The sequence below is a fragment of the Gastrolobium bilobum genome, unplaced genomic scaffold (assembly GCF_033153095.1).
Source record: "Gastrolobium bilobum isolate Gb01-03AN ecotype WA unplaced genomic scaffold, APGP_CSIRO_Gbil_v1 utg14936, whole genome shotgun sequence".
NCBI lineage: Eukaryota > Viridiplantae > Streptophyta > Magnoliopsida > Fabales > Fabaceae > Gastrolobium > Gastrolobium bilobum.
In genome coordinates, this window is record NW_026898693.1 from 221,708 (window position 1) to 239,535 (window position 17,828).

At 36.1% G+C, this 17,828-nt stretch overlaps 1 protein-coding gene across 2 annotated transcripts; it reads right to left on the bottom strand.

Moving 5' to 3' along the window:
- On the bottom strand, positions 1-10,473 carry LOC133318429 (protein WVD2-like 5). Of its 2 annotated transcripts, XM_061520425.1 has the most exons (10): positions 10,104-10,473; positions 9,325-9,369; positions 8,773-9,053; positions 8,446-8,691; positions 8,245-8,285; positions 8,068-8,139; positions 7,493-7,592; positions 7,317-7,388; positions 7,125-7,235; positions 1-1,011 (listed from the first exon to the last, which is right to left on the bottom strand). In XM_061520425.1, exons 3-10 carry the CDS (start codon positions 9,040-9,042, stop codon positions 490-492), a joined length of 1,434 nt encoding a protein of 477 aa, XP_061376409.1. In that variant the 5' UTR covers positions 9,043-9,053; positions 9,325-9,369; positions 10,104-10,473; the 3' UTR covers positions 1-489. The 2 variants fall into 2 exon arrangements, with proteins under 2 accessions (XP_061376409.1, XP_061376410.1); XM_061520426.1 differs by lacking the exon at positions 9,325-9,369.
- Positions 10,474-17,828: the final 7,355 nt, after the last annotated feature.

A 17,828-nucleotide genomic window follows, 5' to 3' on the forward strand; every position in this document is an offset into this window, starting at 1 on the left:
ATTCTTATAGTGACAAAAGAATTTAATCCATAAAAAATCAAAGATGTAGGACAAACAGCAGAATTTGATCCATATGATTTAGCTACAAGGGTGTTTCTCCACAAACCAAACAGCTTGTACATGCGACAATGTCAAATTGTTTAACAAAGCAAGGCCTGAACACAAAGCAAATAACTTGAACCATCACATGGCAAACTTTCTCAAAATTTTCCTCAAAATATTCACTAAATAGACAAGTTCTGCATACCAAAATACCATCAACTAGAATAACCTGGCAAATTGTTGCAAGCAGGAAAGAGAATGAACGAGGGCCAAAACAGCAAGCTTGGGAATAAACACATAAAAGAAAACATTGCTGCTTGGAAAAGATGACAACACAAAACCAATAATGCAAAATCTGCAAGCCTTCATTGTCAAATAATCTGAGTCATATGCTTCTATAATATTCACCAGAGGAATCAAATTCTCCAAAAGTAACCTACTGTTTGCTTAATCCTCTGCCGCAATGGGTTCTTGTGCCAAGGCAAGCTGAGGATTCTCTTCAACTACTATATCACCATTCACACGAGACTCTACTTCACTTGGCTTATCTGAAGGAACCACATTCAGAGGCAAAGCATTACTTGTCTCACTGGACAAGGTACTGTTCTCTTCATTGGCTGCAGTTATCTCAATTCTCTCTTCCACTGTAACATTGGATAAGATGGTATCTTTTTTTGTTGCACTAGATAAGGAAGTCTTTTTATCATTGATTGCCTTAGATGATTTAGGTGCAGTTGTTGAATTGGATGAACTGACCCTTTCACTAGCCAGTCGAATAGGAAGAGATCTTCGTTGTGGCTTCTTTTGATGGACAGCAGTAATTCCTTTAGTGGGTTTACTCTCTGACACTTTCTCATCCAGACTTAATCGACCTTGTCGAGAACTGCTGCTAGTGTTTCCATCTGACTCTGAATTTGTTGAACTCTTCTTACGACCAAGCTTGGGAGATTTTGCTCTTGTAGTTGGTATCTACATTAGAAATGTCCAATGCTAAAGAAGTTTAATTATCCAAATGACAAGACCAAACTTGCATTATCAAAAGGTTAAATTACTCTGTAGGTCCCTATAGTTATAATGAAATTTTAATTTTAAAAATTTCCTGTAATCTAAAAGTGTTAAGAGCTTTTAAACTATAAAAAGTAATTTAACCTTATCAAAAGAAGATCAAGTAAATAAGCAATGGTCCAGATTACAGAAAATTTTCAAAATAGGATTACAACTATCATCGTTCACAATGACATGTTTGATTAGCAAAACAAGGAATGCAACTTCAATTTACGAGTGACAGAAAACTGAAAATTTGGCATCACTTTATTAGGTAAAAAGGAATTAGAAAGGCATAAAAAGCAGATATGAAAAGAACATGCACATCCTTGCAAGGTATTTGTCGTCAACAAACTGAGTACTCCCACTAAACCATCTACTGATAAGAGGGTTGGTTTTAAAAAAAATTCTGAGTCTAAGCAAGTGGCATCAGTTTAGATGCACTCAATCAGCTTATTCACCTATGTGGATAGATAAGTGAAAAAATCATCTAGGACAACAAATTAAAAATAATAAAATGTTTTCAATCAAATAAAACAAATTTGAAATCTGATGAAAAACCCATAATTTTAAAACAACATATATGCTTAAATCACCAAATCACAATCCAAATCTAAAGGTGTTGTAAATAGTAATTATGTAGTCATTTATTAGTAATTATGTAGTCATTTATTTGTATTTATTTAGTCCATTACTTGTATATTGGGCCAAGCCCATTAGGTCAAAATTAGGTCAAGAAGTCTCTATAAATAGAGACCCCTATATACAGATTCAAATACAAATGAATAATATTTCAAAACCCTTTTTCAAGTTGGTATCAGAGCTCTCGATCCTGAGGGCTCTGCTTCCGCGCCTATTGTCTTTTTTTTTTACAAAACCCTAATTTCTTTGCCTCTTGCCGCCACCGGAAAAATTTTTCCGGAGACCTTTTGAACCAAGGGGACCACTGTTGACCTTCTTATTTTTTTTTCGTTCTATCATTCTACTCAACGTTCCTCCGCCACAAACGATCCAAACACCTCCGACCGCCTTCAACCAGTTCTGTCTTCACCGTTTAGAACCCTTTCCGGTGACTTTTCAATCGCAACCACCCACAGACAGGTGCGCGCTCACCGGACGACCACACTGGAAAAATTTCAGCCGGAGAAGCCTTGCCACGCGCTCTCACGCGCCGCCTCTTTGTCCGAGAGTGAAGCCCACGCGCTGCTGCTTTCTCCGGCGCGTGGAGGCGCGTCCGGCGGTGTTTCTGGACCAGACCACCACTATTCTTCTCGTCTCCTTGTTCTCTTTCTGGATCTGTGTTTTTTTCTCAGATCGGACATCGTTTGGTATTTTTTCCTAATTTTTTGGGTTCTTAGAGCCTTTTTCGTTGACTGTTTTTTGTGCAGTATGGCCTCTTCTCAAAGGAGTTCCTTTACAAAGTTTTATGATGGTGCATCTTCTAAACCTAAGAGAGATGATCGATGGTGTTCTTATTGTAAAAGAACAGGTCATATCAAGGATTTATGCTTTCGCCTCCATGGAAAGCAAATTGTCTTAGAAAAGATGGCAAGGATGCGTGGTCAAGCGCATTTTACTTCCTTTGGAATAACTCTTGCACCTAATGAGACCCAACCTGCATTTCGTCTAGATGAGTTAGAACGGCTCCGAACCATCCTTGATTATCTGAGTAAGCCATCTGATACTAGTGCTTTGGCTTTGACTGGTATGAGCCCCAAAACTCATTCTTTCCTTTCTTCATATGATTTTAAACATTACTGGGTTGTTGATTCTGGTGCTACTGATCATATGGCTTGTTGTGCTGACTCCTTTGCTTCTTATCATCCTACCATTGGAACTCATACTATAGCCATAGCTGATGGCCCACATACATCAGTTGCGGGTTCTGGTGACATAAACTTACAGCAGTCCTTACATCTTAAAGATGCTCTTCATGTTCCTAAACTCTCCACGAATCTTCTTTCTATTCATAAAATTACAAAAGATCTGAATTGTACTGTAACCTTCTTCCCTACCCATTGTGTTTTTCAGGATCTCGCCACGGGGAAGACGATTGGTAGTGCTAAAGAGCAAGGTGGGCTGTACTATCTGGTGTCACAATCTCCCACAAATAAAGTAACAGGTCACATCTTGATGTCTCATGGTCAATCAACTGCTGATTCTTTGATTTGGCTTCATCATAAGCGCTTGGGACATCCTCCATTTGGTTTACTCAAGTCTTTATTTCCGTCATTGTTTTTATCTAATCCTGTTGAGTCTTTTCATTGTGATGTTTGTGAGTTTGCTAAGCATCATCGTGTGTCTTTTCCTTCTAGTAGTACTAAGAGTGTTGAACCTTTTGATCTTATTCATTCTGATGTTTGGGGTCCTTCTAAAGTCCCTCATGCTTCTGGAAATAGATGGTTTGTTTCTTTTATTGATGATTGCACTCGTGTAACTTGGGTTTACTTAATGCATGAAAAGTCTGAGGTACCACATCTGTTCTTTCAATTTTATAAAATGGTTGAGACCCAATTTGGTAGAAAAATCAAGAGACTAAGAACAGATAATGGTACTGAATATGTTAATCACAGTTTTTCCCAATTTATACGAAATCAAGGTATGATTCATGAACTTACTTGTGTAGACACCCCTCAACAAAATGGGGTTGCTGAAAGAAAAAATCGTCACCTTCTTGAAGTTGCTCGTGCCTTACTGTTTCAAACACATGTACCCAAATGCTATTGGGGAGATGTCATTCTTACTGCAGCGTTCTTGATCAACCGTCTACCCACTCGGGTTCTCGATCATGTAAGTCTTATTCACTCCATGACTTCTTTTTTTCCTTCTGTTCCAACTTTGCAAAGTCTTCCTCCTCGAGTGTTTGAGTGTGTTGTCTTTGTTCATGTTCATAAACAGCATCGCAGTAAGTTGGATCCTAGGGCTCTTAAATGTGTCTTCCTTGGATATGCTCCTGATAAGAAGGGCTACAAGTGTTATCACCCTGGTAGTCGAATTTTTTTTGTTTCTATGGATGTTACATTTCAGGAATCTGAGTCCTTTTTCCAAGGTCCTCATCTTCAGGGGGAGAATAATTCACTAGAAGACTCATCACCTTCCTTCTTTGAATTTGAATCTTCAGTGTCTACTCCTTCACCTGAGTCAGTGTCTCTTCCTCTTGTTCCTGTTCCCAATGTCTATGTCTGATCCTCCTGTGACTGATCCTCCTATGACTGATACACAGCCCACATTGCCTCAGCAGCAACCTCAATCGTCTGAACCACTGGTAAGTCCTGAATCTCATATTTCTGATCATGATACTTCTGATGACTTACCCATTACTACTGATTCTGATGATTTACCCATTGCTCTTAGAAAAGGAAAAAGATCATGTCCCAAGAAATCTTGTTCCTCTTGTACTCAATACCCTATCTCCCATTTTGTCTCCTCTGCTAATCTGTCTGTGCAGCACAAAAGCTTTGTTTCAGCACTAGACTCTATTGCAATCCCAAAATCAGTACATGAAGCCTTGAAAGATGGGAATTGGGCTCAAGCCATGCAAGAGGAGATGAATGCATTGGAGAAAAATAAAACATGGGAGGTTATTGATAGACCTATTGGAAAGAAAGCAGTAGGGTGCAGATGGGTTTATGCCCTGAAATATAATTCTGATGGAACTCTTGAGAGATACAAAGCTCGATTAGTTGCCAAAGGTTACTCTCAAACCTATGGCATTGATTATGAAGAAACATTTGCTCCAGTTGCAAAGATGAATACGGTGTGAGTTTTGTTATCCCTTGCTGCCCATTACAATTGGGATATAAACCAATTTGATGTGAAGAATGCTTTCCTCAATGGTGAGTTAGAAGAAGAAGTCTACATGGAAATTCCGCCTGGTTTTGATTCTGTGAAGGGAGAAAATAAAGTTTGTAAATTAAAAAAGGCCTTGTATGGATTGAAGCAGTCACCTCGTGCCTGGTTTGGAAAGTTTACTAAGGTTATGATAACCTTAGGATATAAACAAAGTCAAGGAGATCACACTCTTTTTTTCAAGCACTCCCAAAATGGGAAGCTTATTGTGCTCCTTGTATATGTTGATGATATTATTATCACAGGTGATGATTTTGTGGAGAGACAGATTCTGCAAACACGGCTTGCCTCTGAGTTTGAAGTCAAAAACCTTGGGAAACTGAGATATTTCCTAGGGATAGAAGTAGCTCATTCGAGCAAAGGAATCTTTATCAGCCAGAGGAAATATGTTCTTGATCTTCTCAAAGAAGCAGGAAAGCTCGGGTGTAAACCCTCTAATACTCTTATTGAGCAGAATCACAAGATGTGCTATGAAGAGGAGAGTCCTCCAGTTGATAAAGGACAATATCAACGGCTAGATGGGAAATTGATATATTTGGCCCATACTAGACCAGACTTAGCTTATGCTGTTAGTGTTGTCAGTCAGTTTATGCACGATCCAAAGGAGAAACATATGCAGGCAGTGGAGAGAATTCTTTAGTATCTGAAAGGTACTCCTGGTAAAGGGTTGTTATTCCGACGTGATGGCAATCTATCTTTAGAAGTCTACACAGATGCTGATTATGCTGGATCCGTGACTGACCGTCGTTCTACCACTGGTTATTGCATGTTTCTTTGTGGTAACTTGGTGACATGGAGAAGTAAGAAACAAGATGTGGTCGCCAGATCAAGTGCAAAAGCTGAATTTCGAGCTATGGCTCAAGGCATTTGTGAGTTACTGTGGCTAAAAATTGTACTTGATGATCTAAAAATAAAATGTGAGGGACCTATGAAGCTGCTATGTGATAATAAGTCCGCTATTTGTATAACTCATAATCCAGTTCAACATGATCGGACTAAACATATTGAGGTCGACCGCCATTTCATCAAAGAGAAACTTGATAGCGGGTTGATTACCACTCCATACATTCCCACTGGGCGTCAATTAGCTGATCTATTGACAAAGGGACTTCCTTCAGATAGATTTCAAGAACTTGCTAGCAAGCTGGGAATGATAAATATCTATTCCTCAGCTTGAGGGGGAGTGTTGTAAATAGTAATTATGTAGTCATTTGTTAGTAATTATGTAGTCATTTATTTGTATTTATTTAGTCCGTTACTTGTATATTGGGCCAAGCCCATTAGGTCAAAATTAGGTCAAGAAGTCTCTATAAATAGAGACCCCTATATACAGATTCAAATACAAATCAATAATATTTCAAAACCCTTTTTCAAGTAAAGGTTTCTCACAGAGATTGATGGAAGCAGGTAATTGCACAAGATGATGTAATATTCTAATTGATAGTCTACTTTTTGAAAGATAACATTTCATATTTACCAATTGAAATTGACATAATAATAAAAGGTCACACGTTCGAATCCAAAAATCAGCCTCTTTGCAGTTATGCAAGGGTAAGGCTGGGTACAAGGAATGCCCTCATCCCACCCTCGCTAGTTGGAGTTTAATGGGGATTGGTTTTTTTTTAATAATGTACATCAATCTAACCATGTATTTCACCTCCTCACAAATAATGGCTGAACACCAGAAAACAAAATTTTTTTAGCAATGCCAGAACTATATACCAAATCTCCATAATGAGCTAGTAATGCTGCTTTCAAAATGGAAGTTTTCTTCTATTTTTATATCTGTCACATCTACAGGTTTATGCATTAGACAAAAAGAGCAGAACTATGGGAGTAACTAATAAGTGAATCTATAATGTGTGAAGATCAAACGTTTTGTAATTACAGGGTATTTAAGAACAAGCAATAAACTTAATAAGATAGAAACCAATTGATGGAGAGAAGTGGGAACATGAGAGTGCTATTTACCAATTGTTTTCAGAAGATTATATGCTTTCTCTCAAACAACATGTGAGTGTGTTTGCACCAGTTTACTTGTGGATTCACAAAGCAGCACATATACAACATATACATTACATATGGCTTCAACACAATTAAAATTTTCTGAAATTAATTAGTGCAGACTGAAGAGTACACATGCAAGGCATGCATGCAACACAAAAACACAGAGAAAGAGAGAAATTTACCTTCTTCAGCTCCACCTTAGGAGGAGGAGGCTCCTGGTAAAAAGTTGGCATTGGAGTTGCTTTAAATGTTAGACTCTTCCTCAGCATTTTAATCTCAGCTTCTTGGCTCTCCTATAAAGGAGGGAAAGAATGACGTGATTAAAAGGCAAACTCTACAATTTACATTTCAGGCCAGATATCAAATATTCTCACCATGGTTTTTGCTTGCATGTTACTTTTCTCCACCTCCTTTGCATGAATCTTTTCCTCAAGCTTAGTGTAGAACTGCCCACCAGAATATCAATTCATTTTTTAAAACTACAAGCTTATTCAAAAGAAACCTGGACAATGACACAGTAGGTGGAAAAAAGTATGTACTAACTATTTACCTCTTTTCTTCTCTCAGCTCGATCACCGCATCTGAAACTGAATCCGTAATTTGGAAGTGTCCCCACCCTGCGAGATTTGGCATCTTCTGCATTGGTACTTCTAAGTAGATTAAGTATAAACTACAATAATAGAAAGCATCTGATAGAAACATTGATCTCTATGAACAAATCAAGTCAGAAGAAACAGGGGCAATTAATAGAGGTTGTGGGAAATGTTAGTGGGGGGTAGTTTTAACTGCAGTAGTGGGCAGTTATGGAAAGAGATGGTAGTGTAGGATTGTCTTTATAAGGCTAGGCTGTTAGTTAGGAAGGTAGGTTGGTTTTATGTAATTTTCTGGTCTGCTTACGCAGAGAACTTGGAGAAGGGTCTTCAAGTTGGGGCAATTCTTGCTCATTGTGTTCCCTTGCATTGTATATTTTCCTTTTACATTAATAAAATACCTCTTTCCAGTAAGATAGGAGAACAGAATCCTATCAGCATCACACTCAATAATAAGATTAAATAACAAAGAAATGCAGTAGTTTCCTATTTTCACTCACTAGGAGGAATAAATAAACCCAAAAAGAAAGGATACAATGAAGATTCTGCTTCTCCTTGGACTTTATCAAGGGGACCTTTTTTCAATGATTTTGGTTTTGTATTCTGCCTGTATCCAACAAATCACAGTCCACCAGTTAGATATTTACAATCATCAATTATATGTATTTCTCTTAGGATGAAACATTGACAAATAAATGCAAGCATTACATACATTGGTACTTCAGAAGATGCTGCATCAGACTTTGAAGGGTGCTGAGAAAAGCACATTACAAAAACTATCAGGGAATGCCAAAAATATAATTTTTGTTACCCAAAACATAAAAAAGATAAAAGAATAAACAAAAGAAGCACAATGATCTGAGTTCCTTAGTAAATATTTTAGAAAGCAAGCACAGGTAACAACAGAGTTTACCTTGGACAATTGAGTCTGCCGTTCACTTAATGATCTGCTTTTAATAGACTGCTTTGGATGAGAGTCTAAAGCTTTAGTACCATTTGAAACAGCAGATAATGCCTCTTTATCTTTCCCATTTTTGCTCCTTTTCATCAAACTTGCACGAACACCAGTGGAACTTGGAGCCTTTGCATTCTTATTCTTGACAGGAACTGTTTGTGCTCTCAATTTCCCTGTTTGATCAGTTATTTTCCCTTCCTCGTCCTAGAATTGAGCAAATGTTAGAGATTCAAATAATATAACTAACTTATCAAAATCAATTCAAGAAAACAAAATCCTCTAAACCTTAGAAATGGTCATATTGTTTCCATCCATGTTGTCGTTTGATCCTTTGATTTCCGCCACAGATGTGTTATCAGTTGCAACGCTATCTGACCGGTTGAAATTATCAGAATTTCCACTTGGAGCTACAGATTCTGTAGTTTCAGTAACACCAGGGTCTAAATCATTTGAAACAACACGAACCTCTCCAGAATTAGAAGGTTCATCATGAACACCATTTTGGTGGACCACTTCAAGCCATTCAGCAGGTGACACGTTAATTGGATCCATCATTCACACTTAAGCTACAAGTTACATAGAAACAATAAACAGTGGCTTAGAGATGATTAAACACGAGAAGACCACAATAAACAAATTCAAATCATTAAAGTTTAACCATTCCTCCTGTGTTTATATAAAAATTTAAGTTGCTGCCCATACAGCCAGGCTGATCTTAAAATATACATAGACAAATTCACAAACAATTTTTTCTTTTCCACTCTTAGACCAAATAGGGATTACTGTCTTCCAGAAAATAGTGTTCATCAGACAGCACTGGGTGTAATAGCAACTTACCCACTTGAAGAAGAAAGACAGGAGTGAGATGACAAAATAGTAGACCTGTCAGGTTGTGCCAGAAGTTATTTACCAGTCAAATGGGAGTAAGCAACGCAACACAACACAACACAACATAATCATCATAATTCAGAAGTTTCAGTTAATTTTATTTTGCCTGGGGTGAGACAGTTTAAGTCAAATATGATAAAAATATAAACAACCCGTTTTCAAAGTCATGGACATTAATCAATAATGATAACACGAATGTAGAGCAATTTGATGGTATAATCTTCTCTTGTTTGCCTAGTGCATGAAGAAAAATTGGGAAGGACTTTTTTAATGAGACACAAAAAAAGAGAGGGGGAAAGATGAGACAATCAAGCTTCAAAGTTCAAATAATTGAGAGTGAGAAACCTAATTGAAAGCTCTAAACTGAATTTCTTCTGCTGCATTTGCTTAGCAACCAAGTAGAAAAACTCTTTCTATAAAACTAATTTAAACAAGATATGATTGATGACTAAAAAAAGATTCCAAAAAATCAAAAAATCAAAAAAAAAATTCCAAGTATCAAATCCAACACTGAACTCCTAATGCCACGAAATAATCCAATGACAACCCAAGTTCCGTTTTTGAGACAGGAAATCCATAAAAAAAAAAAAAAAAAAACAAATCAAAAAATAAATAACCACAAAATCTTAGGATTTCAGACCAAATATTAAAAAAAATGAGATTTTTTTGGTCCACAGTTTTCAGTCCTCAACAGTTGTTAAGTGAAATTCCACGCCGTGACGGGTTACCTGGTAAAAGGGTAGTCAAAACGCCATCAAAAGGTGGGTACTGAATACCATTGAACAAGCAATGACTCGAAGAGTGTGCAGTGCAGAGAACAGAGATCTTGCCCCCAGAAAGAAGAAGAAGAAGAAAGGGACAACCCAGAATAGGGATGGAGTAGAGGATCACGATCCGAGGATCCACACACAATCCAGCAACAAGATCCGTAAGATTGAAACTATAGATGTTGCTGACGATTTATCTTTTTTATATTATATGTGAAAACAAAAATAGAGGCAAAGAACGAAGAGCGTAAGAGAGAGAGAGAGAGAGAGAGAGAGAGAGGAGCGGTTTTGAAATCCAACTAGAGGTGAGGTTGCTCTTTCTCACTGTAAATGGCGAGTGAGTGAGTGAGTGAGTCTCACACGGACACAGACAGACACAGTCACACAGAGACAGCGTCAGAATATACGGTTGCGTTAAGATAAATAGATAATATACGGTTTTTACGGTTCCCACGCAGGCACGGTTACTAAACCACCGCCCTCACTCTTATTAATTTTTGTGTTTTTTTTGTTTTGGTGAGCTTAATTTTGCGTTTTATTTAACATGATATGGTTGAATGGAAGAATTATAATTATATAAAAGAAATTAATGTTGATAATTTTGTAACTATTGATTCTAGGGAATAACATCTATCCTTTTAAAGGATATAAGTTTATATCCTTTTAGATTTTAACCGTTGATTTTCGTCCATCAACGGTTATAATTTATTGGATTAAAATTATTAATTAATTAATAATAAATTTAGCTTATTAAGTTTGACCCAATAGATTATAACTTTTGATGGACGGAAATCAACGATTAGGATTTAAAATGATATAAGTTTATATCCTTTAAAATGATAGATGTTTTTCCCTTTATTTTAATATATTTTTTCTCTCCCTTTTTTAGTATTCTAATTTTGTAGTCTACCCTTTGCACAAATTTTCAATTCGTATCCTAATTTTTTCAATACAAAATCCTAACCTTTTAGAATTTAAAAACCCTATTACACAAGGATTCTCAAGTTACTCTCAATTTTTAAGAAAAAGAGATACGCTGGTATCCCAGTTTGTCAGTACAAGAATTGGTATCCAAGTTTTTCAGTACAAACTTTCAAAAAGGTCAAAAAGAAAATTACAATTAAAGTGATTTACCTCAGTGTTTTTTCCTTGGAGAACTAGTCATTTTGCCAAAGGATGAATGTATGAATGATTATTTTCAATTGATGTACGACAAAGAATCCTAATTTTGAAAACTCAATTCTTTTTTTTTCTTGTATATTTTTCTCTCCTCTCTCTTTTTGTATTCTCCCATTTCATGAATAATATGCGATGAGCCATATTTATAATAATAACACTTTCTCTCTCCTAAAAGTCCAAAGATATAAATTTGAAATTTGAAATCTTTTCCAAAAACCAACCATAAATTTTTTACCCTTAAATGAAATCTTAAATGTAATTTTCAAAAATAAGATTTCTTATTTTTTCTAATAAAAAATATGTAAAGCTTAAATATCTTAATATGTTATACAATGGAATTCTAATCTAAATCTTTGACAGAGAATATTTTATTTATTTTACATGAAATATAAAATGATAAAATCTATTCTAAACTTTACTTGATTTCATACTTATCTCTTCATAATATCTTTCATATCTTCTTCAATCTTCATGCAATATTCAATTATCTTGAATACTATTTCAAATCAGAATAAATATTATTCTGAAATCTCAAACAATAAGTTCATTAGTAATTTCAAGACAACAAATTGTTATCAATTAAATTAGGGTTTTCTTTTTCTACAGTTACTGTAAATAAGTTATCTGCAGCAAGCCAATACGACGTTGTTTTGGGACGAAAATCATGGTGTTTTTGTAATTTTAATTTATTTCAGGGTTATAATAGTCTTTATATTTATAATTTTTTAATATTTCAATACCAAAACAACATCGTTTTATGAATAAATGCAGATAATTTATCTGCATTAACTGCAGAAACATTTATCCCATTAAATTGATTTTAATCACCAAAATATATTTTAAATCAATTAAGTTATAACAAATATCCAACATTATAGACAAATTAATTATGATCAGAGATAAAAGAGAAAAATGTTAGGATATAAATTGATAAAATAAATGATTAGTTACTCTCACGTGATATTGTTAAATAATTCATAAGAGGATTCACTCACAAAAAATAAATCACAAAACACATAAATTAATAAGTAATTTCAAACTATTTATAAATAAATAAAAAAGTAATTTCAAATTTGATACTCGCTAATTCGAGTCCTGGATATGCAACTATAGCAAATTTGATAGGGAGAATATAATTTTGCCATTCCAGTGATTCTGATCGTATCGAACTGAATTTGTCAAGTAGTGATATATTAGGAAAGAAATATAAAAAATAAAATGTTTGATATATTAAGAAATTAAAAAATGTCTTTTTTTTAGAAATTAAAATAGTTAATTGAAGCTATTAAATATTTATTAGTCAGTGTCTTAAAACCGTTATAATTTTTTCCTATTTTTTAATCTGATTATATGTTGTCAATCGAAAGGTCAGTATATTTTTTTTTACCATTGATAGTTAGATCAAATTTTAGTATTATTGTTGAAACGGGAATAAATGATGAATAGTTATTATTTCGCAGAATAAATAAAAAAAAAAAATTCATTCTCTTTTTTATTTTAGAGAATATGCGGAAAAGATTTACCACCTAAATTTAGAAAATGATCCGGCCTTTTGTGTTTATTTGTTATTTCTTTTCTAATTCTTATGTTTAAAAAGAAAGAAAGATATAGATAGATTATTTTCACATATTTTAATTTATTGGATTCAACTAGGATGCATCATGCATGTGTGAAAACTGAAGATAGCATCATTTGGGCTTTTTGACCCTTTTGCCCTTCATTAATTAATTAATAACCAATTTGTCCCTGATCCAGAACTATCCACCAACCTGCCCTCTTTTAGTCGACTACCTTGCTTTTTTAGTCGAGCAAATGGTCAAAATTCAGAATGTAGACTACACCAAATTTAGTCGACTAAAAAATCATCTTGATCGACTAAATTTTTGGGATATTTAGTCGACTAAGGCACGATATTTAGTCGACTAAATATCGACGGATTTGTTTTTAAAAACCCCCTCATTCGGCAGAGGGGGGGTAGTAAACCTAATCGACTAAGGAGACGGCCCAAACCCCAAGTTCGCAGGAGCAGCTGAAGAACGCCACAAACCCTTCCCTCAGGCGTGTGGATTGCACCAAAATACGGTCCAAATCGTGAAATCTCAAGGATAGGTAAGGTTTCTTGACTTGCATTGTGTTTTAGGTTTTGGAATTTTTTTTATTTGTTTGCTGTCCGAATTTTTGAACCCTAATCAAAGCATTTGTTTTAGGTTTTGTAACCCTAATCTATTAAGGTTTATTTTTTTGCATTGTGTGAATTTTTTTGTTTGAAAAGTTTGTATGTGGGAAAAGTTTGCTTTTGATTTACAGCCCTTATGTTGCAAGTTTTCATTACCATCATGACATGTTTCATTGTAGGTACCCTAAACAAATGACGGGCCGCAGAAGACCAAGCGATGAGGGCAATGAGTCACTTGAGAGACGCACCAAGCATAGGCAAGAGCGGCCTTCTTCGTCAAGGCCACAAGACGAAGAGCCTGATACTGTTGACCTCCCGTATGGGTATCTGTTTGAGGACGACCCTGTCGTCCACGCTTCATTCGTACGTGACCATTTGAACCGGCCGTTATGTGCTCCAAAATCTTTGGATACAGCCTTTTTTGATAATGAGGGATTTGAAATTGTGGGGGTGTTGGAGGCGGCACATCTGAGGGTGTTGGCCGAGACCCTATGTCCGTATTCAGAGCTTATTGTGCGGGCCTTCTACCATAACCTCAGCTACGTACAGGGCGAGCTGAAGTCGAGGGTCTGTGGAATAAAGATCATCATGACGGCACCTGCATGGTTGGAGATACTCGGCTATGATTTTGACTCTTCTCAGACTGTGGCGTATGACGCTGATAGTGGTGTAGTACTTCCAGGATATGTACGAGAGGATGCCGTGCAGGAGCAGAGAAAAGTCCGTGGGGAACACTTGCACTATACGGTGGGGTTGCTTTCTGTGGAGTTCCGTATACTACACTATGTCCTCACCCACGTTCTGTTTCCGCGATCTTTTAATCATTCCAGGGTGTTGGAACATGACATTCCCATTATGTGGGCTATCCGACATGCCCAGATGGTGAACTGGAGGCACTATATCTGTTGGTTTATGTTTAAGGCCAAACTTAAGGGTCATCTTCCATACGCCTGTCTGTCAGCCTTATCCGTATACACTCGACGTTCATCAACACATTGGTCCGTATCAATCTTGAACGCAGAACCCACATTAACCTGCGTCATGTATGTCAGCCAACCAGGCAAGAATGCATACGATTTATCCCAGTCGCCAAATAACTTGACAATGGCTTTCATTTTAGCCTTCCAAGCTTTCCTGTAAGATATGTTGTATCCATACAAACGTTGTACCCTCTCTTGAATAAGAACTGGCTTCAATGATGGATCTTCTTTTAACATACCTATATAAAAAAAAACACCGACCAACAGTCAGAATACAAACTGATTAACGTAAACATACCTTAGGAAGTTAGATATATCGAATAATACATACTGATAATGGTTGCACATATCACATCAGAATCCAATTGTCTATGATCCCGGGTAAGACCTTGGTTTAGGCAGGTGTGTTCTTTAACCCACTTACTGACCACCCAAGTATTTCCATTCTTCGGCAACAATGCCCTCACATACCAGGGATATCCGTCATTATGGTGTCGACACTTCATCACAAATCTATGGTCATCACTTTTTGCCACAACGGCAGTACGGTGAGCCTTCATACAATATAATTTGACTGCATGTTGCATTTCAGATTTGCTACGAAACTCCTGATACAAATATAAAAGATCCCCTAACTGCCAGCCACCGTGATCATCATCGTCACCATACAATATCTCCGTCTCATCATTAGGGTGGGCGCAATTAATGAAGGAATAATATGAGCTTTCATTCCAAAATGGCTCGACCTCAGAACCTACGGATGCATTATAATGCCACCGTCAATACCATTCATAACAAAAAAAATAATTGCTAAATTAAATCTTTAAAAAACGAATCTTACCACTGCTAACAGGGTCAACACGAAGTGGTCTCGTAACCTGCAAACCCGGGGATGGTGAGCTTGTGTCAGCGTCGAAATCACCCTCTACGTCATTATCTGACATGTCACCTAGCGGAATAACACTCTCAGGTTCACCGTCCTCATCGTTGTCCATATCGGCATCCTGTTCATCCTCATCTATTTCCCGCAGTGTTATCTGACTTATGACAGGTGCAGATAAATCGACTACTCTATCTTCATGACCAAAATACGGTTCACTTCTTGTATGCATGGGTGCAGATGAAGATTGACCACAATCTAATTCAACATATATCTCAATAAAATTTTGAAATTTTCGATCAACAATTGCATCTATGACACATTTGACATATTCATCATCACATATATCGTTACCCATGTAGTAAATAGCATCCTTACCAACTGTAGTCTCTACCCTGGCAATCATCCGTTGAACGCATTGGCTGCCTTGCAGACCCAATTTTTGCTGAATTCTCCCCTTTAACTCATTGTATGTAGTGCCCCGTTTGATTTTCAACATTTTTGTTTTTCCTTCAAATTGAACACCATTGGGGCCTTCATAATGCTTTCCATCATAGTAGATCATTGTCACATACATGTTTGGACTTGTGCTCATCTTCCTCACGAAATTGGGACTAGGGTTCTGAAATTGGGGGTTTGGGTTCGAATTTTGGGGGTTTGAAATTGTGCAATGACAATGATTTCACAATATTAGATCTGTAGAGATGGTGGGATGAAATACAATCGGATTGAGAGGATTACACATGAACAAAGGGAGCTATTTAGGTTTACACAACAACAACAATCGAAATGAGACCGAAAACATGTAAAATATAGGGTTTTAGTCGATATTTAGTCGACTAAATATCGTGCCTTACTCGACTAAATATCCCAAAAAGTTAGTCGATCAAGATGATTTTTGGTGTAGTCCACATTCTGAATTTTGACCATTTGCTCGACTAAAAAAGCAAGGTAGTCGACTAAAAGGGGGCAGGTTGGTGGATAGTTCTGGATCAGGGGCAAATTGGTTATTAATTAATTAATAAGGGGCAAAAGGGTCAAAAAGCCCATCCATTTGTATCCAAAAAAGAAGATAGCGATCCAATTTATTTGAGTTTAGAAAAAAAGTTAAACCTCTTAAAATGAAATTAATTTAAGATTATCGATTCAACTTTGGTTAATATTTATGAAAAATTTCCTTTGAACCTTTTGAAGATTATTTAAGAAATCTTTGTTAACAAAATAAAATTAACTTAAAACACTTTCACACTAAAATAAACTAAATATATTTTTCTTTGATTTTCCAAGACTAATACCTTTTTCTTTTCCAGTAGTGGTATCTTTAAAAATCTGAACTTTTACCCAGTGTTTCAAAACCTCAACCCACCCCCCGGGTTGACCCGGGTCAACCCTGACTCCTCCCCTCTGAGGGTTGGGGACACAAGTTGGACCCTATATGCACATCGATCCCTCTAACTCTCAAAATTCGGTCGGATTTCAGTGACTCCCGAGTCAGAGGGGTCAAAGGGGGTCAGGTCACTGCATGTTTTTTTTTTTAAAGAAAATTCCATGAAACAAATTCATTTTATTAAAAAAATAAAATAAAAATGCTTGCAAACCTAAATCTAATCGTTCTCTTCTCTCCCAGCGACCTAGATTTGTGGTATCTTGATACTTGGGTATCATTAGAATATGAGTTTTGTACTTTGGTATCTTGATACTTTAATTAGGTTGTGTAATATTGACTTGTGGTTATAATTGGTGAATTATATTAAATATATTTTGAATCTTTAATGATTGGTGATTTATTTTTTAATATTTTCATATAGGATATATATATACTTATATTTTTTTAATATATAAAATCAGGTCAGCGTAGTGACCCCGTGACCCCCCGGTTGAACCCGTGACCCTTGACCCTTGACCTCGGCCGGATCGATGGCCGGGCTGGGTTTTTAAACACTGCTTTTACCATAAATTAGGTTTAATTCTCATATTATTATTTTTACTAGGCGATATGATCATATTTCAATCATGGCATTAGTTCGCACAATGGACCCGTTATGTAATTGGAGTTCAATCGATATTAGCCTATACTTATTTTTTTTCCTAAGGTATCCTCCAGCCGACAGCCGCAGATTAATCCTTTCGAGGCGGGAGATCACATTAAGTGGGTAAATCTCTCCCAACAAAACCTTTTCCATATGCACGACTAGGAATCGAACCCCTATCAGTATGCTTAAGGAATTCAGCTATCTACCAACTGAGCTTTATTGGTATACTTATTTTTTTTTTATTTGAACTAGTTTTTGAAAATGTGTGTAAAATATTAAAAGATTTATGACTCTTAGGTTTTAAACCTATGTTTGGTGCATGAATAATAAAGCACTTACTACTATGTTAGAGTCATTTATTTGTCAAAATATATCTATTAATCTATTTATTAAATAATTTAATATAAATTTAATTTAACTAATTGAATCATTAAACTA